Source organism: Benincasa hispida, chromosome 7 (genome assembly GCF_027475165.1).
Source record: "Benincasa hispida cultivar pf3 chromosome 7, pf3_genome.v1.1, whole genome shotgun sequence".
NCBI lineage: Eukaryota > Viridiplantae > Streptophyta > Magnoliopsida > Cucurbitales > Cucurbitaceae > Benincasa > Benincasa hispida.
Genome location: NC_143484.1, coordinates 21,412,003 through 21,438,750, shown reverse-complemented (window position 1 = coordinate 21,438,750; position 26,748 = coordinate 21,412,003). Strand labels below are relative to the sequence as shown.

At 30.6% G+C, this 26,748-nt stretch overlaps 1 protein-coding gene across 1 annotated transcript; it reads left to right on the top strand.

The window, feature by feature from the left end:
• Positions 1 to 21,448: 21,448 nt before the first annotated feature.
• Positions 21,449 to 24,865, top strand: LOC120080884 (putative xyloglucan endotransglucosylase/hydrolase protein 28). Its single transcript, XM_039035552.2, has 4 exons — positions 21,449 to 21,759; positions 21,865 to 21,965; positions 22,668 to 22,876; positions 24,078 to 24,865. The coding sequence occupies exons 1-4, from the start codon at positions 21,561 to 21,563 to the stop codon at positions 24,568 to 24,570; spliced, it is 1,002 nt and encodes a 333-aa protein (XP_038891480.1). The 5' UTR covers positions 21,449 to 21,560; the 3' UTR covers positions 24,571 to 24,865.
• Positions 24,866 to 26,748: the final 1,883 nt, after the last annotated feature.

The following is a 26,748-nucleotide window of genomic DNA, read 5'->3' as shown; positions in this document are numbered from 1 at the left end:
AGGGAACACAGTTCACGAAGCAAAGTCGTGTTGCGTGAGCTTTTCAATGAAACTACTGAAACTTCAGCAAGAGTTGTTGAAGAGCTTGCTACATCAATAAGAGTTGTTGATGAGAGTTCATCCAGTAGGTCGGTTCCACCTCAAGAGTTGAGGGAACCTCGACGTAGTAGGAGGGTTACGAACCCACCCGTTCCCTATCTGGGTTTCATGGAAATCCTTGCTATGGTAGCAGTTGGCAACGTTGAGGATCCGTTGTCTTATAAGAAGGCAATGGAAGATGTTGACCGGGATGAATGGGTCAAGGCCATGGATCTCGAGATGGAGTCGATGTACTTCAACTCAGTATGGGATCTTGTAGATCAGCCTGATGGGGTTCGCCCTATAGGTTGTAAATGGATCTACAAGCACAAACAGGGTGCTGATGGGAAGGTACAGTCCTTCAAGGCTCGACTTGTGGAAAAGGGTTATACCTAGGTAGAGGGAGTCGACTATAAGGAGACTTTCTCGCCTGTTGCCATGTTAAAGTCGATCTGCATCCTTCTGTACATTGCAGCTTATTATAATTATGAGATCCGGCAAATGGATGTCAAGACGGCCTTTCTGAATGGCAATCATGAGGAGACTATTTATATGGTGCAGCCCGAAGGATTCATAGCCCAAGGTCAAGAGCAAAAGGTTTGCAAACTGAATCGGTCCATTTATGGATTGAAATAGGCGTCTCGATCTTTGACCAAAACGTTGATGAACCTTGTATCTACAAGAAGATCATCAATGCTTCAGTAGTCTTCTTAGTGTTGTATGTAGACAATATCCTACTCATTGGGAATGATGTAGTTCTACTGACTGCAGTTAAAAACTGGCTAGCGACCCAATTCCAAATGAAAAATTTGGGAGAGGCTTAGTTTGTTCTAAGTATATAGATCTTTGGGGATTGTAAGAACAAAGTGCTAGCACTGTCTCTGGTATCGTACATTGATAAGATGTTGCTCAAGTACTTGATACAGGATCTAAGAGGGGCCCACTGCCGTTCAGGCATGGAGTCACTTTGTCTAAGGACATGTGTCCTAAGATGCCTCAAGAGGTTGAGGAAATAAGATGAGTCCCATATGCGTCTGCCATTGGCAGTTTGATGTACGCGATGTTCTGTACTCATCCAGATATCTGCTACGTTGTGGGCATAGTCAGTAGGTATCAGTATAACCTAGGCCAGGGTCACTGGACCGCAGTGAAGAACATCCTCAAGTATCTTCGGAGAACAAGGGACTACATGCACGTGTATGGTTCAAGGGATTTGCTTCTTACAGGATACACGGATTCTGACTTTCAGACTGATAAGGACTCTAACAAGTCCACATCAGGGTCAGTCTTTACTCTTAATGGAGAAGTTGTAGTATGGCGAAGTACTAAGCAGGGGTGCATCGCCGACTCCACTATGGAGACTGAGTACATAGCGGCTTGCGAAGCTGCTAAGGAGGCCGTCTGGCTCAAGAAGTTCTTGACAGACCTGAAAGTTGTTCTAGATATGTCTAGGCCCATTACCCTCTATGGTGATAATAGTGGGGCAGTGACGAACTCCAAGGAGCCAAGGAGTCACAGGCGCAGCAAACACATAGAGCGGAAGTATCATCTGATCCGCGAGATAGTGCATCGAGGGGACGTGATCGTCACGCAGATCGCTTCAGAGCACAATGTTGCTGACCCGTTTACGAAGACTCTCATGGCTACAGTGTTTGAGGGTCACCTAAGGAGCATGGGTCTACAGGATGGCCCACGGTTGGACTAGGGCAAGTGGGATATTTTCTTATACTGGGCTTTTATGCCCTAGTTTATTATTTTGTACAAAGTTTTTTTTGTACACCCCACTTCGCTTTAAAACAGGGAGATTGTTGGGTTGATGCCCTAAAGTCTCGTGTCCTGTAGTTTGTAAACAGTATGTACGAATGCTTGTGTTATTAATATATGATATTTACTTCACATCTTGTATTTTTTCTCAGTTACTTGTTTTATTTGCTTTACCACAAACTAATAAACATAAAATCTCTAGTTATCTGTATGTGACTCAAACATGTATGTGGTGACATACAAGTAGATCATGTCTTGAGTGATAATCAAAATGATCTGTAGTATATGGATAAAGGAGGGAAACCTTATCCTGGTAACGCTACGGACGCGGCCTGCTTTGTGGAATAGTCACAAGTGTTGTGATTTGTCACAGATGGTCTGATCCTGATCATTCGTGTTGGGGACATGTGAGTCGGGCCGTCCTATACAAAGAGTTTGTATAAGACTTGACCACGAAGTGTTAACATCTTGTTATATAACACCATTCATGACAGAGACTTCACTTCAATAGGATGACCATAGGTAACATAACCTCAATCCTGAGTGAGATAAGAACTCCTGCCATTGAGGGCAGTCCTTTGATTTGTATCGATGCGAGTGGCCAGGTCGCTGATTCAAACCTACCATTTTGGGGATTCGTCTGATTTGGGAGTTGGGAACTCAGCTACACAAGATGGAATTCACTCCTTCCTCGAGGCAGAGGCAAGTAGATAGACGGCTCCTTTAAGGGCTAATTTTGGGGCTTGAACGATGTGGCGCCACACACATTATCTTGGCCCGAGAGGTGTTCACACATAGTTGGACTATGTTATATTGTTCATTAGAGGAATCAGTGGTACTTAAGGAGTGAGGTGTAACTACAGGGGCAAAGTGTTAATTTAGCCCAACTATACTTACGAGCATCTGTGAAGGGTCATCGTACTCATGATTGATTATATCCGATGAACACAGAAATATATCTGTGGTAAAAAGAGTTCAGTTGTTGGCCTTTAGTGGAATGCTTGATAATTAACGGATGGTGGATCTCGTGGCTAAAGAGTTTAGTCAGTTTTTTACGTACCGTTGGAGCTTCGAGCCACAGGTCCATTAGGTCCCCTAGGTAGCTTGGATAAAGTCAAAAACCAGTATTTGGGTTAATTTGAAATGTTCAAATTGACAAGAGGAAGTTCGATTATATATAATATAATTAGACTGGTTAATTATATATGATATAATTGGCTAAATATATGAGATACATTATTTTGGAGAAAATTAGATATAAATATGATTTATATCAAGTAGAGGAGAAAATACTATAGTAGATATGTGATATCAAACTATAGGATATAAATATAATATGATTATATTTATTAATTAATTGATTGATTAATTATATGATAATTAATCCTTTTTCCACGTTCAGACGTGGTTAGTGGGCAGCGTTGGTTATGGTAACCGATGGGTTAAAAATGAAAAAAGTTTTCATTTTGAATAGTGCAATCGATATTCATTTTTCCGCCCAAAAAGATTTTGTGAAACGATCGCCCAAGAGCCTATACGATAGTTGCTTCTCCAACTAAACGATCATCCACCTCGCGATTTAAATAAAAGATCATATACGTTTTTCCTAAACGATCGTTCAGCATTTCCTACACGATCGTGTAGCTCCTCTATGCGATAAGCACTTCTGCTATACGATAGCACTGTTTTCTCTTCTATTTGCTAATCGCCTACACGACTCGTTTGTCCTCCATCCTTTACCAAATTCACCAAAGCCCACCCTTTGGGTTTTCACTCAGAGAATACCTGGGGCTCATTAGTGGTAGTGTCGTCCCCGTTGCGACGTTCGTGTTCGCGTTGACCGTGCTGCTGCAGTCGACGTTCTCGCTGGGCGTTGGTAGATCTGTTGGAGGGATCCACTGCATTGGGTTTCTGAAGTTCGAAGATAGTCTTCAACTGGTATGGAACCCTTTCCCTATTAATTATCTTATTCTGAGCATGTCGATAATTAGATTTATTCGCATAACTGTATGTATTGAATGTATGTAATTTGTATTTCGGTCATAGTGAGATCGGAGCGATCTGAACACGCTCTTGGAACTCTCGGTATGAGATCCTTCAGTTATATAATGAGATGTTAACACTTCGTGGTCGAGTCTTATACAAACTCTTTGTATAGGACGCCCCCGCTCGCATGTCCCCTACACAAATGATCAGGATCAGATCATCTATGACAAGTCACAACATTTGTGACCATTTCATAAAGGGGGTCGCATCCGTAGCGTTACCAAGATAAGGTTTCCCTGCTATATCCATATACTATAGACCATTTTGGTTATCACTCAAGACATGATCCACTTGTATGTCACCACATACATACTTAAGTTATATACAGATAACCAGGGATATTAAGTTTATTGGTTTGTGGTAAAATAAAAAACATCTAAATGTGTAAAGTCAAGTAGTGAAGTAAATATTATTTATATTATACATCACAATTATTCGTACAAAGTTGTTTACAAACTACTGGACACGAGACTTTAGGGCACAAACCCCAACAGATTAGACGGTGGCGGCACTTCTCCTGGGATGGGTGTGAGATAAACGGCCACTCAAAACTTAATGACTTAACTCAAACCCTAACCTTGTGAGAAGCATAAACCCTAGCGTAGCCGTTGAACAAATATTCTAAACCCTAGATGGCTCTGATACCATGTACTCAAAAGTTTAGAGAGAATGATAATTCTTATTCACTTAATCAGACTAAAGATACATATATATAGATAATTAAGAAATCCTAATCTAGGAGATATGAAATTACAGTAAAGGACACCTAATTAAATTTACAATATAAATATATAGTATAACATAGTATACATCATAAAAATTTTGTTTGTCTTTCAAAATGAAATGGAATAAAATATAAAGTTCATTTGAATTTTTTTTTTTTTTTTTAACAAACATGTGAGGTGGAGGATTGAATCTCTAACTTCAAAGTTGATAATATAAACACTAGCCAATTGAGTTATGTTCAATTTAACCATTCGTATCAATTACAAATATTATTTTCTGGGTATTAATATTAAATATGTAGGATATAAATGTTTAGATTGGGTATGTAGCTAAATAATTCCTAGGAATTAACTATATGTATTTGTTTTATCAATATATATATTGAAACCAAAATTAAATAATTGCTTAATTAAATGTGTGAGAGCAATTAACTTAATCATGAATTAAATTTTATATTATTTAATATATCATTGTACTAATTGATTATTTAATCAATAAAAATAATAATAATAATGATAAATATTTACATTGAATATTCATTATTAGAATGTCCATGCTAGATGAGTTTTAAAGTTTCATAGATAATAGGTTTAAATCGTGCATTGGTCTCGGAACTTTGAATTTGATTCTATTTTGATTTTTGACCTTTCAAAAATGTATGCTTTAGTCTTGAATTTTAAAAAAGAAAAGGCCTACTTTGATCCCTGGTATTAAGATTCTATTAATTTTTTAACAGAATTGTGAGTTGGATTATATTTGTAGATGACTAGACTATTAAATACGTTATCCTCCCTAACATATGTAGGGTTTCAATTTTTAATTAAATGGTAAATAAAAAGTTAGTTAGATTTTTGCCATTCACTATTTTGGCTAGTTGGATGTTGGCGTTCTACTTCAATTTCTCAACACGTGTCATACACAATTTGGTATATTATACAGGATTTGAGTATTTTGATTCTCTAAGTTTGGGATATCTTTGTGATTCATTAAGATATTTTTTTTAAATTTTCCTTCCAATCCTTTATTTATAATCCCAATTTTGTGATTCATTGAGGTAACTTTTTTTTTCTTTTTTAGAGCTTATTTTCTATATGGGTTGGACTTATTTGATTCCCCTCTATTTTTTTCTTATTTGCTTGGAGATTCCAATTTGGAAAAAAAAAGCAGTAGGTTTTTTTCTAAAAGAAAGATAGTATTTAAAAAGGGAAGAATACGTAGGAGAGTCAATTTTGAAAAAGAAAAAAAAAAAAAAAAAAAAAAAAGAAGAAGAAGAAGAAAATCGATATTTTTTTACTCCAATTTTGTTTAAGTTTCTTGATTTTCCAGAGATTTTGGTTAGCTTTTGACTACAATTCTGACAGAAATTCCAATTTACATTCTACTTGGGTCGATTAAATTTTTGTTCTATCTGAGTCGATTGCAATTTCATTGTTGTCTTCATCTCAGACTCTAATTTCTATCTAAGATGATTTTCATTTATTTCAGTTATTATCGTTATCATCGCTTTGTACACCTCAAAATTAGCCTCTGAAGTAGAGTTAGCTCCAAAAGAAGGAGAAGTTGGAGGAGCGAGAAAGAGCCTAGTTGACATGAAAATAAATTAGAACCTTAGAATTTTTAGTTTAAAGTTGATCAACTTATTTGACATCTTAGTCAAACCATTTAGTGTCTAATCATCTAAAAATACAGCCACCTTCACAATTTTATTAAGGACTTAATGGAATCTTTACGGCAAGGACCAAAGTAAGCAATTTTTCAAAGTTTAGGTACTAAAGCAGACGTTTTTAAAAACTTAAGAACCAAAATAGAACAAGAATTAATGTTCAGGGACCAGAATAGGATTTATACCTAGATAATAATACGGTGGGTTTTAAAAAGTGAAAAATGTGAGATAAATAAAGGGTTTAAATACTATTTTAGTCACTGTACTTTTAGTGGTTTTTCATTTTGGTCTATATACTTTAAAAATATTCGTTTTAGTCCTTATATTTTTAACTTGGTTCATTTTTGTCCTTGTACTCTCAAAAAGTGACTATTTTGTTCCTTTCATTTCTATTTTTACTTCATTTTTAAGAAATTGAAATGGTTTTTAAAGTTCAAGGACCAAAATAAATAAAAGTTGAAAGTACAAGAACCAAAGTGAACATTTGAAATTATAAGGATCAAAATGAATCAAAGTTGAAAGTATAGGGCCAAAATGAACATTTTAAAAGTACAGCAATCAAAATGAACAAAAGCCAAAAGTATAGAGACCAAAGTAATATTTAAACTTAAATAAAGAAATATAAAATGTTTGTCTAAAAAACAATGACAAAACTTGTGAAATAAACCGACCCTATAGGGAATTAAGTGGTTCCATAATTTTTATTCACATTCCTTGATATTATTCCATATTAGTAAACGTGGCAGGAAAGTTTAAAGACCTTTCATACACAAAACTTAATTTTAAACGATTGAATATTGATTTGTTATACTTTATTTCTATTAATATCAAATTATTGTAAAAGACTATTAAATATTATGAATTGATTGTCAAATGTGATTGTGGAGTCATCAGAGCTAGTTGCTAAAGGTGGTTATTGTCTAAATCGGATGGTTAAAGGTGGTGTTTATTGGAGTTGGGCATCAGATTGATCACCAACGTTGGCCACTCGAATCGATCACATAAGTGGTCATCGAAGGTGTGATCGTCAGAGTTGGCTGGTGGAGATAGCTGTCAGAAGTGTTTGTCGTCGAAATTTGGTGTCAGAGATGGTCTTCACTTGAGTTAGTTGCCAAAGTCATTATCGAAGGAGATTGTCGAAGTTGATCGTCGGTGATGGTATCGGAGTTAGTTGTTGGTCGGCGAACAAAATGGAGGTTAAAATAACATTTACTTCTTGCTATTTCAATCCACGCCCCAAATACTAAGTGAGCTATTATAATTTACATCCCACTCAATTCTCTCTAGGTTGGACCTCCAAATACTCCTTTAAAAATGGAAGAACGAAGCTTATATTTATAATATAATAATAAATTAAAAAATCATTTTTTTTACGAAATTGGGAAACGAACTTGTGAAGTCTAATATATTATGTTTATTTACTCTTTTTTTTTTTTAGTATATGCATATGAAATTATGTTTATGTACTATATTGCTTGCTTTAAGATTCTCTGTGGACCCACTTCATTATACACCACGCGCCACACATCCCTAACGGCCATTTTATAGATTTATTTATTTATTTATTAAAACATGAACACAATTTGTGGAGGACAAGGAATTCAACGTTCATAAACGTTATTCGTACTCCAAAGTTTAAAATATTAATGTCGATCAAAATATTAATGAGTTTAAGAGAAAATAACAAATTTTAGATCATCCTTTTGAACGAAACTCTGGAAATTGATAGATAGCAAGAAGTTACGCCGTCACACTATTTGAATTATATTGAAATATTTTGTAAAAATGTAGATAAAAATATTGATTAAATATCGATTTCGTTAAATATTTTTGAATAACTATAAAATCAAAAAGACATTTTTAAACTCATGAATGAACATTTTATGGTTTATAAAACGAGACAATAGATTTATAATCTATTAATGATATTTTACTTTTTCATTTTTGTATGTTTCATAGATTATTTTACAATATAAAAGAATGTCGATTCATCTTTTTTGTTGATATTAAAATTATAGAGATCCATAAATATCAATGAATCATATATGGTTATATCAATTCTGACCATCATTATTTTTTTTTAGAATAAGTGATATTATTATACAATAACAAAGGAGATCCCTCAACCCGGGATCAAGGCATCAAAGCAACAAAGCACAAGCAAAGACGGGGCAACAAAACCAACACATAAACGCAAACTCGCAAACTACCAGGTAAAAGATAGAGAAAAGAACCAAAAACCCTATAAACTAAGGGCTACAACAAACCAGAGAACATCGTGAAATTCAAAAAGAAAAAAAATCCGTATACATACTAGATAAGACCAAGAAGGTCAACCCGTCAAGAAGTAGCACGAGCACGAACTGTAGAGACCATAAGACACCGACCTCGGTCGACCTCCATGCAGCCGCCGATTACGCTCCTGCCAGATGTAATATATGGAAGCACACCATAAAACATGGAACAACTTACTATGCACTCCCTTACCCAACCTCACTCGGCACAACCACCTCAACTCTACATCCCAACCAGCCACCCGATGCGTCAAACCCAAATGACGCAACACACTAGACCACACCTCTCTCCCAAATCCACACTAAAAAAATAAATGATCCCGCGACTCCACACCTCCCCACACAGAAGACACCCCCTGACAACACACCCCAACTCCTCAACCAATCCCGCGTACCCAACCTGTCCCTCACTGCTAATCACGCACAGAAAGAGTGATGCGGAATACCACCCCCGCCCACTAAATACCAGCCCAAGACACCCTAGGACGACAAGGACGTATACTCTCCCAAGCACTAGCAATAGAAAATTGACCACTAGCATCTGGCACCCAAACTCAATAATCCTCTCCCTTCACCCTAGGCCCTATTACTTGAATAGAACCCCAGATCTCAAACAGCTCCCAAGACACTGACCATTATTATTATTATGTATATAAGCTCAATTATTTAAAACATAAATCTTAATGTCATTGAAAAAAATATAAGGATTAAGTTCATTAACTTTACATTGGAGAAGTGTAATTTAAAAATCTAAACTTCAATAAATGAATCAATTAATATGTTCAGTCAATCAATTTTTTTCCTAATACTAGTTTCAGATGGTGGATGTTTTAAATTAGTTTAATTTTGATAAGTTGTTATTTAGTTTGAGAATTTTTTTAGTATGTTTTAAAATGATTTTAAAATAGTTAAAATTATTTTGTTATATTAAAAAAAAGTCTCAAATATGTATTTAATCACTTAAAATTAAATTTTATTATACGAAATCTAGGTTTAAAAATGTAAAACCGAACATTAATATAATAAATGTGATTTTAGTTATTTTCATGGATCAATTTCAAAATATTTTCTAGGTTGAGTCTAACCGTAAAACATTTCTTTTTACATCAAATTTTAAATGTTTCGTTAGTCGAAAATTTTATACCCCTCAATTATTTGCAATGTTTCTTCCAATCTTGTTGTGTTTTATCTTGATTTATAAACTTTCAAAAGGTCTATTTTTCTTCTATAATTTCAAATTTTTAGAACACTTTTGCCAAAAAAAAAAATTGCATGCCCGACACTTGATTTGAACTTATGTAGTTTAAATATTCATCTATGTTAACATGTTAGAAGGTATTAATTTTGTTTGAAATTAAAATAAATGTAACAGTTATTTTTTAGTAAAATAGAAATTTTGGTGATAATATTGTTAAATATATAAAGAAAAAGGTTAAAGAAAAAGAAAAGAAAAGGCTTGGGTGTATAGTAGTAGTAATGGACAAGTAAGATGTGATGTCAAATAGAAAATCTTTCCAAAATTTGCCAATTATTTTAGGAATAGAAAACCTTATCTATGAAAAATGAGAATGTCTAGAAATAGTTTATTCTCAAGTAAAGTGTTGAAAATTATGAAGCACACATAGGTTTTGTATGCCTGTATCAATTTTCATGTCGAAAACCCTCCAATCAGACTCCTTAAGGGGGTATTTGAGAGGCTGGAATGTAATCCAGATTACTATAAATTTGACAGGTATTGGAATGTGTGAGGAATAGAGGACATATGAATCATGAAAATGGTGGGAAAGAGGGTTAGATTAAAAACTGTGGAACAAAATGAGTTTGATATTATAAATCGAGTCCAAAATGTTCAGTCTAAACATGGATTTTAGACTACATTACATTATAATCTCATTCCATTATAATATTCCAAACGATTCCTTAGAAAGTGAATCCAAACGAGTCCAAGTGTAGAGATAATAATGTTAAATGTTTAGAAACAAAATTTAAAACTAAATCTAAAGAAAAAGATTTTTAAAAAAAAAAAGAAAAAAAGAGGCTTTGGTGTAAAGTAGTAGCAAGGGGCAAGTAAGATGTGGTGTCAAATAGAAAATCCGTCCAAAACTTTTCAAATATTTTAGGAATAGAAAAATCCTTCCAAAACTTACCATATATTTTAGGAATCGAAAATTCTTATTGATAGAAAATGAAATATCTAAAAATAGTTCGTTCCTAAGTAAAATATTGAAAATTGTGAAGAAAACATGAGTTTTGTATACCTCTATCAATTTTCATGAAGAAAATTCTCTAATCAAACGACTCTTTAAAGAATGTTTGAGGTTGAAATATAATCATGATTACTAGAAATCTGACATATGTTGGAATTTATGTGGAATAAAGGATGGAGCAAAAATGGAATTGTGAATCATGAAAACGGTGGAAAAGGAAATTAGGTTACAAACTATGAAAAAGATAAATGTGGTATTATAAATTGGGTCCAAAATGCTTAATTCAAACATAGATTTTAGATTAAATTATAATCTCATTTCATTATAATACTCCAAACAGTTCCTTAGAAAATCAATTCAAACGGACATAAGTTTAGAGATAATATTAGTAAACGTTTAGAAACAAAATGTAAATCTAAATCTAAAGAAAAAGGAAGAAAAAGAAAAGAAAAAGAAAAAAAGAAAAAAAGCTTTGGTGTAAAGTAGTAGTAAGGGACAAGTAAGAAGTGGTGTCCTTACAAATGTTTATAGAGAATAGACACGTCGGAAACGGTGCATTCGGTGACCGTTACGCTGCCCGCCGAATCACATTCTGCCCTTGGCCCCACCTTACTCTTTCTCCTCTTTATTAACTCTTTTACATTTCTTTTAATCATATATATCCATTTTTTTTTTTGTCTACCTACTCCGAGTTTAACTAATTTAAGGAGCCGTTGGTTTTTGACAGATAGATAACTGAAATTTTAGATGCTTGAAATTATAGATTTTCGATATCTTTAGATTGTCATGTTTATTTTGTAGAAATATATTCCTGATTTTTAATCAAAAATATCTTAAATTTACATAATATTTCAAGAATACCCTTACGACTATTTATTAATTTATAACTAATTGATATAATTTGAATTTTGAACTTATTTTTTTCAATTTGAATTTCTTTTAAAATTAATACAATTTATATTATTTTTATATGTTATTTTTCTCAACAAAATAATATATCATAATTTAAAATTTTTTATAAAATAAATATTCATTTAAATTTAAATGAAAATATATTGCTAAAAATAATAAGAATTATGATATAACTAAAAAATATATGATGTATATGGTTGACAATATTTATTTTACAATACAAATGAAGATTAATATATAAAGATAAAAATGAAAAATGAGGATGTCTTCAACTCGAGAATCTAGAAAACCATTTTTCAGGAGGGCATCCAAAACTCTTCAGATGCCTTCTATCCGGACATTCTATGATGCTCGGGACTCTTTAGATATCGAGACATCTTACAATACCGCAAAATAAAAGCGGTAATCCAAATGTCTACTCTATAAAAATTTAGGATACCCACGAAACGAATAACCCCTACAAATTGATGTTAGTTTAAACTTTATAGTCGATTCTTTTTCAAAAGAGTTAAAATTAAAATTAAAATTAGAAAATACTTTATTCTTTATTTATTTACTTAGCTATGTTCATATTCATATGTTTACTTGTGGGGAGTTATCGTAGGCAAAAAGTCTCTTTGTTTTTCAGAATCTAGATAATTGAAATATTTATATGCTTAAAATTACTGATATCTGATATATTAAGATATTATATTTATTTTGTATGAATATTTTTTTAATATATATGATAATACTTGGATAACTATATTTGTTTTGTTCGATTTCTACTCGAATATATCTTAAATGTATGTAATGTTCCAAGAATGCTTTTACGACTATTCATTAATTTATAATTATTTAAGGATTATTTTTAAATATAGAAAAATAAACCAAAATATTTACAAAATATAGTAAAATTGTAGAACTATCAATGATAGACGTTGATAGACACTGATAGACTTCTATCAGTGTCTATCAATATTTATTATATCTTGTAAATATTTTCAACAGATTTACCATTTGAAATATTTGAAATAATTTCCCTTAATTTAATATAATCTAATTTTTTTTATTAATTTAAATTTCTTTTTAAATTAATATAGATTTATTATTTTATTAATTAGTTTTCTCACCAAAATAATATATATTAATGTATATGTATATTTGAGTATTTTAAAAAACAATAAAAATAATTATAGTTTAATTAAGGAGAAAAAAATACATAGTTGACGGTATTTATTTTAATTCTAATATATATATATATATATATATATATATAACGAGGATGTCCTTATTATGATAATCTTAAAAACTCATGTCTCTGAAAGGCACCTAAGACTCTTAAGATACTCTTATGAGGGCATTCAGGGATGTCCATAATCTTCAAATGCCTAGACATCTTACATTACTTAAAAAAAAATGTGGTAATCCAAATATTCACTCCATAAAAATTTTGGATTCTCACGAAACAAATGTAAGATTGTATGTCCAAAAACGAGAAGACAGGATCTTATTCTCTAGGTTAGTCCAAACCTAACTCGCTTTGTTTTACGAAAGAGAAAATGGGGAGTCAAGTACATTGGACACTAACCCTGCAATGCAACCCTAGCAACTTTACTTACACTGACATTATAAGCATTGTACACGTTCCAATTGAGGTTTTATAAGTAATCTCATTGTATCACCTCACAAGGTAAGCAACATTAAAGCACTAAATTCTTTGTGCACCAACTTAATTAGGTATTGGAGTGGACTCACCATGGCACCACATCAATGCAAGTTGTTTTGAGAGTTAGCTCCAAATCAATAGAAAAAAATAATTTTGTTGATTTTCTAAATAAAGTGAAATGTGATCGTATATCTGTTCTGCAATACTTAATTTGGTTAACGAATATTCATATGGTAAGTTAATCTTGAAAAAAGTTTTTTAATCCTAGTTTGATAACTAATTTTTTTTTATTTTATAATTTTCAAATTTATGCTTATTTCATTTTCGTTTTTAGTTATGATTTTCACGCTTTTTTAAGAAACACTTCAACTCTTGCTATATTCTTAAAAATAAAAAAAATAAATAAAAGAATGAAAATTACTTTTTTTTAGTTTCCAAAATTCTGTTTGATTTTTAAAAACATTAATAGAAAGCGAAAGCAACACAATATAGAAACTTATGAATATATATAGTTAAGCCATTCGAGTCTTATTGCCCCAAGTTGATTTTAAACTTTGAAAAATGTTAACTTCTTGCCTTTGCTTGATTCATGTGAAATTTCACAGTTTATCTTCAAGCAAGGGTGGAGCCACATAGGGACTAGGGAGGGCACGTGTCTCCCCTCAAATTATCAATTTTTGTATTTTTAATTTAAATTTTAAAGTAATAGTTAATAATATTATTAATAAGTGCACATTTATTATCAAATTCTCTTTGTAGTTTAGTGGTAAAGGGGTTGAATGATGTTGTACGGGATTTAAACAAATAGGTAATATTTACTTTTCGTTTCCTACGTAATTTTCGTTATATATATTAGTTTTAGAGTTGTACAAGATATTTTCTATGTAAATTTGAAATTCTTCTTAGACTTTTTAGTTCTTGTATTTTTAAATCTACATAATAGTTTTTAATATTTTTATTGTGAATACTTTTGTAGATTTAGCTCTAATTCAATATGGAGAGATATTTTTCTTGTGCCATTATTTTTTTTACATAATTTTTATATTTACATTACTCTCTTTATATTTTCTTTTGTTTCCATGATTACATTCACATAACTTGTATCAGTTTTTAAAATTAATTTTAGAGTTTAAGTTAAAAGATTATTTGTTGTCACTCGTTTGGATATAAACTTGGCAAGTAAGTTTTAAAATCTTCCTAGACTTTAAGTTTTTATGTTTTTAAATCTATATAATAGAATGTAGTATTCTTATTATTAATACTTTTGTAGAGTTAATTTAAATTAATATGGAGAGATATTATAAAAGAAAAGAGACAATAAAGACATCATCTTAAAAAAAATGTTTTTGATTCTGATCAATCTTCTACCGAATTTAATCTAGAAGAACTACCTGCAGATCCTGGTCTATGAACCAAAATTTTTATGATTATAATTATAATTATAATATTTGAAATCAAGTTTGCAGAGCATATTTGTTAAAAGGTCCTTGTCAGCCTCGAAATCATACTTTTCCACTTAAGAAATTTAGTACAAAGTCAAGACAATTTAACCTAGCTTGGTTTAGTGAATCTTCTAATTGGCTAGAATATAGCATTTTAAAGGATGTCGCATTTTGTTAGTGAAGAATTTTCTAATCGGAAGAAAAAAGAGAAATTGCATATTCATGTTGGTGGTCCTAATAGTGCACACAATACGACTTTGGGTAAACATGAGGCTCTTTTGAAAGAAAAATAACATATTGAGACTTTTTTAAATCGGATGTCTGACCAAGCACGAATTGAGTATCAAACTTGATTAGGTACATCGATTGATTGTATTTGATTTTTATTACGACAAGGACTTGCATTCCATGGACATGATGAGATAGATGATTCGAAGAATCAAGGTAATTTTCTTGAACTCTTACAATGGTTATGCAACCATAATAAGGATATTGATGTTGTGACTTTGAAAAATGCCCTAGATAATTTGAAATTGACTTCACCCCATATTCAAAAAGATATAGTGCATTCCATTGTAGTAGAAGTTGTTAATATGCTTATAAAAGATATGAGCGACAAATAGTTTTCTATCTTGATAAACGAATCAAAAGATGTATCTTCAAAGGAGCATATGTCAATTGTATTGTGATATGTGGATAAAGGACGTGATTGAATGATTTGTTGGAATCATACATGTCAATGATACAAGTTATCTATTACTTACAAAAGTCATAGATGATTTTTTTTCTCAACATGGGTTAAGCATCGCTAGTTTACGAGGACAAGGATATGATGGAGCAAGTAATATGCAAGGTCAGTTCAATAGATTGAAAACACTTATTTTAAAATAAATGAATGTGCTTTTTACATTCATTGTTTTTCTCATCACCTTCAATTAGCTCTTAAAGCTACTGCTAAAAATCGTGTGAAAATTGCCGATCTACTTTTTGTTGATACAAATGTGGTTAATGTGATTGGGGCGTTAGCAAAATATCAAGATGTTCTACAAGAGAAACATAGAATGGAAATTTTTGAAGCTTTAAATAATGGTGAAATATTAAGTGGTTGAGTATTAAATCAAGAGACAATGATTAAACGACCATGAGATACTCGATGGGGATCACATTACTACAATTTAATGAGTTTTGTTACAATGTTCTCTTCAATAGTTGATGTACTTGAGACAATTGTGCAAAGTAGATGAAATTGAGAACAAAAATATGAAGCAAAGACTCTAATAAGTTTAATTCTATCTTTTATTATTTTTTTTTCATATGCATTTTATGAAAACTATATTGGGAGGAAAAATTATAATCCACTGATCATTGTCTTCAAGGCTAGTTAAGCAAATTCACAACCTTATGATCAGTCATTTTAATGGAATTGGAATAGATTTTAAAACAGTAATCATTTTAAATGTCAAAACTATTTCTAAATATACAAAAATGTCACTGTCTTTCTATCAGTGTCTAATTTTAACAATTTAATTAACTAACTTTGTTAGTACTAGTGTTAGAGATTGAGATCAAACTTCCAATCTTTAAAATAATAATAATAATAATTAATTAATCAATTATCTTTGATGACAGTACAAAATATTCAACCTCTTGAATTAATCTATATACTCAAAGAATTTGTTTGAAATTGTTTTCCAACAAAAAAAAAAAAAATTGTTTGAAAATTCATATCCATTAACACAAGGATTGACAAAAGAAAGATTCATTATGTTTAAGTACCCAAAAGTCCTGGCAATCATTATTGGCATTTATTTTGAAGAATTTGTAATCATTAATGATTAGTGGATTAAAATTTGGTGATATAATATATATAAAATAATAAGGAGCCGCCATATTGTCTACTTTACCCCTCTTTCAAGACTTTCTAGTTTGATTCTCAAGCTTTGTGAGTGTTCTTAAAAGTTAGATAAAGTAAACCATTTTTGAAAGAATGATGAATTATATTTTTTATTTTTAGGGTGACTTTGTCTTTTTTGACTAATTATAGTTAGTTTTTGTTGATCTTTTTCTCAACAAAATTAGTCTTTATGAGTATCCTTTATATATTGAGAAATTATATGAGCATTTTGCATTAAATTTATTATTCTTATTACTAAATCAATTTTGAGACTAAATTTAAGATTTATCGAAAAGTATATGAATTGAAATTGGACAATTGAAAGTAGAATGAGATAAATGATTCGAAAGTTAAATACGTGTATTGTGAGTAGAAGGTAAACCTTTGACCTTGATGTTGATAGTACATACTTAATGACAGTTGAGCTAGGCTCATTTTGACTGTCTCGAACTCTATTTAGATTGACAAATTTCATATTATCTAATAATATTAAACTTAAAATATTCAATTAAATTAGAATGATTTAAGGTTTGAGTATCATATCTTCACTTAGAATCCTTGTAAAAAGGATACTCTTATAATGACTAGTTTTTTGAAATATGCAATTTAGTTCATATAAACTTGATAATGGTGTAGTGTCTTTGCTTAATTAGTTTTCTCTATCTTAAACTTGGATTAATAACTCTGATGTTCTTGTAAATTTTGACTTTATAATTATACAATAAAACTCTGATATGGTATAAAATAATAAATACCAAGACCTTTAAATTAGATGATTTTTACAATAACATTAGTTAAAATAATATATGTTTATCCATGATAATGGTCTTCTAAAGGATCTATTTGATAATATTCTTGTTTTTTGTTTCTCGTTTCTTATTTTCCGTTTTCTGTATTTTAAGAAGTAGAAGAAAAATATGTTTGATAACTATTTTTTTTTAAAAAAAAGGAAAGAGTAACTTATTTAATAATATAATATAAAAAGGAATATATGTTGTACAATATACATGGAAAAAATAATTACCAAAATGTATATCATTAAATATAATAAATTTTTTTAAAAAAATTGAAAATATTGAAATCTTCCCATTGAAAACTTGAAAACTGAAAATAAAAATAATATATATATTTAAATATTAGAAAATTTATAATTCTATATTAAACTAATATATAAATAAAGGAAAAGTTAGAAAATATAATAAATAAAAACAAAAGAAATGTAACGTAAAAAACAAATTCTTCAAAAAAAAAAAAAAAAAAATCGAAAAGGTCCAAAAAAAGAAAAATTGATTCAGGTGGGATTCAAACCATGACCGGCAGAAGAAAATTAGTTGAGGAAACGGTAAAATACGAGTAGAAATAAAATCAGAGAAATTGCTTTATCTAGTTTCTCAAATTTGACCCTTTTTTAAAAACGTTTATTAAAATTTAGAAATAAAAAATAAGAATGATTATCAAACAAGATAATTTTTTAAAAAAAGAGAAATAAAAACAAGAAACAAGAACTTATCAAACCGGTCTAAGAAATTGTGTTTCTCTTTCTTGACCTTCCTTTAAAACTTAATTAGATTTCTTGATGAGAAGAAATGAATTACTTAACGAGATAGAGAGAAATCAATCCCTATGATTTTATCTTTATATAGAAACCTATCATCAAATATTTAATTAATAAATTATCTTTTAATTTTTTCTTGATTAAGAATTATCTTTTACTTAATGATTTAATAAAATAATAGGCTTAAAAATAAAATAATAAATAATTCACCTCAACCACATTAATCATAATATTAAACACAAATAAAATCTAACTATTCTTATTTATAAGTCTTATCTATTAAATGATGATGAGACATGATGTCATGACTACTTGAAACATATTGACTTGTTTTAGCTTGAAGTGGCAAACAAATAGTGAAAGAGAAGTGAATGAAAATAATAATAATAATAATAATAAGGATGAAAAGTTTATTTGAAAAAGGATTATTTTATAATTTATACAATAGGCACTTCATTTTATCCAACTATTTTCTTCTCATTTATGTCATAACCAATATTTATCTAATAAACATGACATATGTTTAATAAAAGTAATGATCAAAAGAAGAATGCACTTTACACCAATTTTTTTTTTTTTTTTTTAAATTTTTTCATCAAAGTGAGCGATATACGAGTAGGGGTGTTCAAAAAACTCGATGATCCGAAAACACCGATCAATCCAACCAACATATGAACCAACCCAACCCGAATTTATTGTTAACTTTAAAATATTTTTTTTATTACTTATAACACAATTATTTATACATATATTGATTTTAGTTTTATTTAATTTCAATATTTTTTTAATAATTTATTCTCCAACAACTCTTAAAAATAGTTTCTTTGCATTTTTTTCATTATATAAATTGAAATTGAGTTGTTAATCTTAATTCAATATATGAAAATAATTAAATTTGATTTTTATATATTTATGTTTTGCTTCTTTTTATAACAAAATTTTAAGTAAATGACCCGATTAACTCAAACCAACCCAACCCAAATATTTCATGGTTGGATTGGGTTGGGTTCATTTTTTAATAAGGTTATTTGGGTTGAAAAAATTTACAACCCGAACAATTGGGTTGGGTCGGAGTTGGGTCTAAAAAGTCTTTCAACTCAACCCAACCCATGAACACCCATATATGAGTATCTCGGTAATCACAAAGTCTTCCAACTCTAATTATACTACCAAAAACTTCTTTAATTTTCTCAAACTTATTTGGTAGTCATTTTACTCTCTTTTGTTACATTTTACTAAATTATTATTTGTTAGTTCAATAGAAAGAATCTTCAAGAAAGGTAATAAATTAGTAGAATTAAAATGAAAACGTTAGGGTATAATTGATTATTTTTATTTTTATTTTTATATTCTATCTATTAAAATTATTTTGAGAGAAAAGTCCCTTAAAAAATTCCAAGGGAAATGAATGAGAAATAAAAATCAAAACACATATAGAAGTTATTGTAATGATTTTTGTTTTATATTTGAACACGTGTCCTGGCCTTCTGTCTCACACCTCAAAAAGTCACCTATTACACACATTCACACCTCCCAAAACTATAACTCCAAATTTAAAACCAAAATTAAATTAATTTTTTTTTCATTTGACTACACAAATTAGTCTCACTACTAATCATGTAATTTTAAGAATTATTTGAGTTAGTGGGATTGTTGCTCACCCAATTGAGTGTTTTTTCTTTCCTTTTAGTTCTATTATAATGCATTTTTAAAACATAATATAAAAATATAATGTAATGAAAAATAATAAACAATAATATGACTTTGTAAAAGAGAATTTTTTGTTAAATGATAATTTATTTAAAGGGTTCCCCTTTCAATTTTTATAGATATATTAACGGATATTCCATAAAATATGGATATTGACAAATATTTTTATAAGTAAACAAATTTATAAAAACTACTTAGATGAAATAATTAAGTAATTACATAAACTATATGCTTATATCAAATCTTGAACCTAACCATGAAATTTTCAAAGCCTAAATATAAAATCAAGCAAGTTAAATAGAATAAAAAAATATCATTCATAGCATAACTTGAGTGATTTAATAATTAGTTAAAATGAGCGTAACTCAATTGATATATAATTTGTGTTATTGGTCAAAAGAACTATTACTTAATTCTCCAGCTTCATTTTACTTAAAAAAGTTATTTAATAACTCTACACTGTTTAAATCACTTGCAAGAAGTTTATATTCTTGATTAAGAAATCTATAGTTTAAATTCGTTTCATATTGTTATCTAAAAAATAAAGTTCAAGTCCTGATAAAATGATTGAACTAGCCTATAGTTTTTTCTTTTTTTAAAAAAATTAAATGCAACATAGTACTATGATCATAAAAATGAAAGTTTTATTAGTGTCTTAGATTGTTGAACTATAGCAATTAGAATAACAATGTGACTATAGTAGTTTACATCAGGGATATATAACAAAAAATTTATCAGATATATTTGAAATTATTATTATTAAGGCTCCGTTGGATAGTTATTTTATTTTTTATTTTTAGTTTTTGTAAATTTAGTCTATTTCTTTATTATTTTTACAATGATTTGCATATTTATCAAGTACAATGGTTGAATTTTTAGCCAAATTTCAAAAAAAAAAATAATAAATAAAAATTTAAAGGTTATTTTTTTGAGTTTTCAAATTTTGGCTTGTTTTTTAAATCATTGATAAAAAGTAGATAATTAAGAAAGAAAATGGAGATGGAAGTAATGACTATAGACTTAATTTCAAAAGAAAAAAAATTAAAATAGTTATCAAATGAGATTTTAATTATTATCTTTTGTTTTTGAATTCGATTAAGTAAAAATATATTGTCCTTTACTAGTTGAGAGTTATGATAGAAATATATTCGGAGGGTGCACCAATTTCTGTATAACTCATTCAAATCATCAATTATACGTTATCATATGACAAATTTTTTAATAAAAATTTTTTTTCGAAGGAAGTGTGTAATCTGAATTGTACCAAAGTATTACTCTTTATAATAATAATATTTATTATTTAGAAATTTACCTAAGGCAACCAACACGAATATAGCAGCTCACTGTTACAACTTCCTCAAAAAACATGTAAATTCAAATCCCCACGTAATATTCTAAAAGAAAATAATAAATAACAATTAAAAAAATAGTACACGAATTAAAAAAAGCTAAACCAAAAAGAAAAAGAAAATTACCTTTTTCCATTTTTTTTTTCAAAAAATTGAAGCATCTTTTGAAGGAAGCCAAAATTTGTGTTCCTTCCAACGGTGCTCTACTCATCCATAAAGCGCTTCTTTCTCCTTCTTTCCACCATTTTCCTCTCTCTTTCAACAATCGCCGAATGGGTTTCTCTTCTTTAACCTTCCTCTGTTTCTCTTTTTTCTCATTTCTTCTTTTCCTTCTTCCTTTTGCTTCTTCTTCCCCTTCAAATCTCCCAATCCTTTCCTTTCAAGAAGCCTATAATCACTTGTTCGGCGATGCCAATCTCCTCCTTCTCAACGATGGAAAATCCGTTCATCTTCATTTAGATGAACGAACAGGTCCTCTCTTACTCTGTTTCTTTCTCTGGTTGCAGATTCATTAACCCTTTTGGGTTTTTCTTTTCTCTCTTTCTTCTGTTTTTTTATTTGGGTTTTTGTTTTCAGGCGCTGGATTTCTGTCTCAGGACCTCTATCTTCATGGCTTCTTTAGTGCTTCCATTAAATTGCCTGCTGATTACACTGCTGGTGTTGTGGTTGCTTTTTATGTGAGTATGGCTTGTGGAATTCATTGGTTTTTTGGAAATGCTTTGAACTGTTGTCTGTTTGATTTTTGAGTAAGTTTCAACTTTCTTTTTCCAGTCCATGAGTTTCGATAATCAGATGATGATTTGAAATTTTGGGTTATTCTGTTTTAATTTGATTTTGTTCTGTATTCTTTTAGTCTGTTTGTTCTGTGTGTACTAGAAGGGGTGTTAAGGGAGGGTTAGGAATGTGTTAAAAGGGTAACTTAGTTTTAGCAGTGCTTTTTAAATAATGCTTGTTTACTTGGAAGTGCTTTTAAAACTTAGTTTAAGCAGGGTTTTTTTTTTCTTTTTTCTTTTTGAATTTTTTTATGGGACATAAAAGTTTGAATGAGATCTGTCCCTGTTTCTCAAAGAATTTTTTAACCTTTAGTCAGCATCAGCAAACTTTTTTTTTTTTTTTTTTTTTCTCCATAGTTTCATTCATTTATTATTTAGCTCTTGCTCACACTCCTATCGCAATGGGGACTTGATTGGAAGTTTCCGTCGGAGAGTGAGCGCGAGGGATATAATAGGGAGTGAGAGCGGGTGTGGACTCGACCTGTAATTTGAGTTGGTTTAGTTCAGTTTCTTGGGTAATTTATTCAGAGTTTTGTTAAAAATACCGAAAATATTATTCCCTTGAACTCTTAGATTAGTAACTCGATATAGTAACTGTGATGGTAGATGTCGAATGGCAATATGTTTGAGAACAACCACGACGAGATCGATTTCGAGTTTTTAGGGAACATCAGAGGCAAAGAATGGAGGGTTCAGACTAACATTTACGGTAATGGAAGCACGAACGTTGGCAGAGAAGAAAGATATGGTCTCTGGTTTGATCCAGCTGAAGATTTCCATCAGTACAGCATTCTTTGGACTGATTCTCGCATAATGTAAGCTCTTTGTTTTTCTTCCATTTGTTCTTAGAAAGTTTGGAATCTCCCATGTTTTGTTGGAATCACCCATGAATAGTTCATTTGGAAAGCTCATTCAGAAAGTCTTAGAAAGTTTGGAATCTCCCATGTTTGAAAGCTTTCAGATGTTTTGTTTTGGTCTTGAAGGCCCCGTTTAGTAATCATTTCGCTTTTTGCTTTTGGTTTTTGAATATTGAGTCTATTTCCTCCAAATTTCTTACAATAATTTGCATCTTTCAGTACAATGGTAGAATTCTTCGCCAAATTCTAAAAACAATAACAAATTTTTAAAATCTATTTTTTTTAGTTTTCAAATTTTGGTTTGATTTTTTAAACTATGAGTAAAAGATAGATAAAAAAGGAAGAAATTTGGAGGAGGAAGTAGTGTCTATAAGCTTAATTTTAAAAAACAAAAACTAAAAAATGAAATGGTTACCAAACGTATCCCAAGCTTTCAAATTTTCTGTTTGAGTGTCCCTAATTCTTCTAACATTCTGTTTTAGTCCTAACTACTTTATAAAAAGAATACAATTAGTCTCTACTATTGACTTTCTATTAGCCTAAATTTGAACTTTGTTTTGAAATTTGATAGTTGAATTACTTAGGTCTGTTTGATGACCATTTGGTTTTTGAAGATTGAATTTGTTACTAGGGTGAATTCTCTAGTCAAAATCCAAAAACAAAACAAGTTCTTAAAAACTACTTTTTCTTTTTAGTTTTTAAAACTTGATTTGGTTTTTGAAAATATTGGTAGAAAGTGGATAACAAAGCTAAAGAACTTTGTGGTGGGTGGGAGGGGTGTTTGTAGGCTTAATTATCGAAAACCAAAAACAAAAAATCAAATGATTACGAAACGGAGCCTTAGCATGTGACTTCAAACATTTGTTTATGTAATCATACACTCATCTAGTAAGTGAACCACACATATTGGCTATATTAATTTTTTTTTTGCAAAGGACTAAGCTTTTTTATAGTTATGGTAGAATGCTTTAGAATAAGCATGAAAGTTGAAGGATAAATATAGGACTTAAACCTTCTACATTTTGTGACTCATTATCAAGACTTAGAAACAAAACATGCATTTGCTATTGTCTTTATTGATATGTTTGTAGATCCATGAGGTTTGAATTGCTAATGAACTTTGATATAATTGAGTGCTTCCATTTTCTTTTATGTTTAGATTTTATGTGGATAAAGTTCCTATAAGAGAGGTTAAAAGAACATCTTCAATGGGTGGTGAGTTTCCATCCAAGCCAATGACTTTGTATGCAACAATTTGGGATGGATCAAGCTGGGCTACCAATGGAGGCAAATACAAGGTAAACTACAAATATGCACCCTATATTGCCGAGTTCTCTGAATTCATATTGCACGGTTGCACGGTTGATCCAATTGAACAAGTCTTCCCCAAGTGTGACCTTACACAGAGCTCCGAAGCCGCCGTCCCCAGTGACATCACTACTGCTAAGAGGACAAAAATGGAGAGTTTTAGGAGGAAGCACATGACATACTCATACTGCTATGATCATCTTAGATACAAGATCCCTCCTGCAGAATGTGTCATTGATCCTCGAGAAGCCAAGCGACTTGAAAAGTTTGACCCTATAACATTTGGAAAAGGGCGGCGACACTGTGTGAAACACCCTCGCTCGAGGGAGTTTACCACCGTTTGAGAAGGATAGCATTGTTTCAGATTTTTTGTTTTTTGGGTAATAATTTCAGGCAGTTTGATTTTGGATGGGTCTGTTCTTTTTTGTGTATAAGATATATAGACAGGTGAATGAGTATAGATTTTATTTAGGATTTAGATGTCTTTCATGTTGTTTGGTTTATGTATAGTTAACACCATTAGGATTATTATTTGTTGTTATTTGGTTGTTGGCTTTACAATTTTGTCAATTTAGTGATGATTTAGATTTATGTTCTTTTAATATTATATATGTTATGATGCGGTTATTATGGCTTAAATGTGTTTTTGCAAGAGTACAAAAGGCTAGATGGGACTAAATACCCTGAATGTTGGGATCTTCTCATTGTTGTCCTTAAACTTTACCATAGCAAAATATAAAATCTCGAGAGTTTGGTCCAAGAAATAGGAGTTTGAGGAGTGGGGTGGTTAACTTCTGTTGGAGATTTGGTGTTGGCAATTTTTTTTAAAAGAATGTTGGGGTAGTTGTCCTTTATGATATTTGACATCTTGTACTTTGGATTGTTTTTCAGAATGTCTATGCAATTGTCGTTTTAGATAGTCTGATGTCTCACGGATGGTCGATTTTATAGAATATATTTTTCTTATCTGAAAAATTCCTAGGGTTTATTTAGCAGATTTCTTTCCTTTTCAGCATGCTAGTTTAGGTTTCTTTTCTCTTTCTTTCCATTGCGTGAATATGGTTCTCTTTTTAGGGATTACACCTTTGAAGTATTTGTGTCGTTGTGCGAAGTTGTTGGGTGCTATTGTGATAGGTTGTTGGAAGAGATGTCTTCGTTGTATGTTAATCTTATGTTTGTGAAGTTTGTTTTATTGTCGATCTAGAGAGATTTGCTAGTTCATATTGAATCGTTCTATTACATCTTGGGAAGGGATTCACATATTTTTGAAGTGGTCTTCATTTGATGTGGAAAGATGGAAATTCGAGTTGAGAGAGTCATGCACTTAGGAGGAATCTAAGTGATCACTCACTAATATTCTTATACTTAAGAGGAGCTAAATATGTGGAAGGTGAAGGGATCTTACATTTTAGGAGAGTCTAAGTTTCATTGAGAGGGATTCTCACATTTAGAGAAAGTATAAGTGATCGTTCTCTAAGTTGGATGATTTGAGTGTCATTGTAATTGTCGTTTGTTTACAACTAAATACATCATTGTAATGTCTTGATTTTATATAGTGAAATTATCTTTTCAAGAGCACACTACCCCTAGGCATAGGTGGTATTGCACCGGATTGGGTTACCAAACTTCGTGTTCTGTTTTGACTTTAATTTTTTTGCATTTATCTTTGATGATTTTGGAATTACTGTAACATCATGTGTACAAGTTTTGTCGAGTGTTAGATCACGTTTATTTCAATTAGTATAAGAGCAGGTCACCATTAATAGGATTAGGAGTAACCTAGTTGAATCCTATATAAAGGGTCTTGGGGAACCCTTGTGGGACGTACACCAACATAATCTCTGAATGATTTCAGATATTTTCTCTAGAAAAACTTATCCCAATATTAGAGAAATGTTCTCTAAAATTTTCTTTCTCCATTCCCTTAACATCTTTCAAGAGAGGTTTTCCATCAACCAGATCATTGTCAAAGTCATAGCAAGGAAGATGTCGTAGAAGAAGAAGATCTCGAAGAGGACACTAATTCAAGGAGAAGATAATGTTGTAGTTGCGCATCGATAAAGGTATGATGCTTAATCCCCTTTATGTCTTTGTATTTTTAATTCTTTCAAGAAATCAAAGAACGTGATTCAATTATTTTTGCTGCAAGATCAAAATGTTTGATCCCTATTGAGAAGTTATCAAAAGTGAAGTTGGTTAGAAAAGTTCTCAATCTTTGCCAAGGTTTGATATGAAAATGGCGACTATTGAAAAAGCTCAAAACATTGCAACAATGAAGGTTGATGAACTATTTTGGTTCTTGCTTACGTTTGAGATGACTTTACCGAGGACATTTATTTGTGCAAAAGCCAAGAAAAAGATTGTAGAAGCAGTAGTGAAAAAGAAGATATGTCTAAATTGAATATAAAGTCTTACCATATGTTGAAGGAAATAAATTCCTCGCAAAAGTGTATAAACTCCGTGCAATTAACATTCAGTTTTGAAACAATGAAAATATAGAGAACAAACATATAAAGTTGCAA

Bases quoted from the DNA above. Each gene is read 5' to 3' on its own strand.
- LOC120080884 (XM_039035552.2), top strand. From the start codon at position 21,561: ATGGGTTTCTCTTCTTTAACCTTCCTCTGTTTCTCTTTTTTCTCATTT. The intron at 21,760-21,864 runs GTCCTCTCTTAC...TTTTGTTTTCAG, and splicing joins TCATTTAGATGAACGAACAG to GCGCTGGATTTCTGTCTCAG. The intron at 21,966-22,667 runs GTGAGTATGGCT...CTGTGATGGTAG, and splicing joins GTGTTGTGGTTGCTTTTTAT to ATGTCGAATGGCAATATGTT.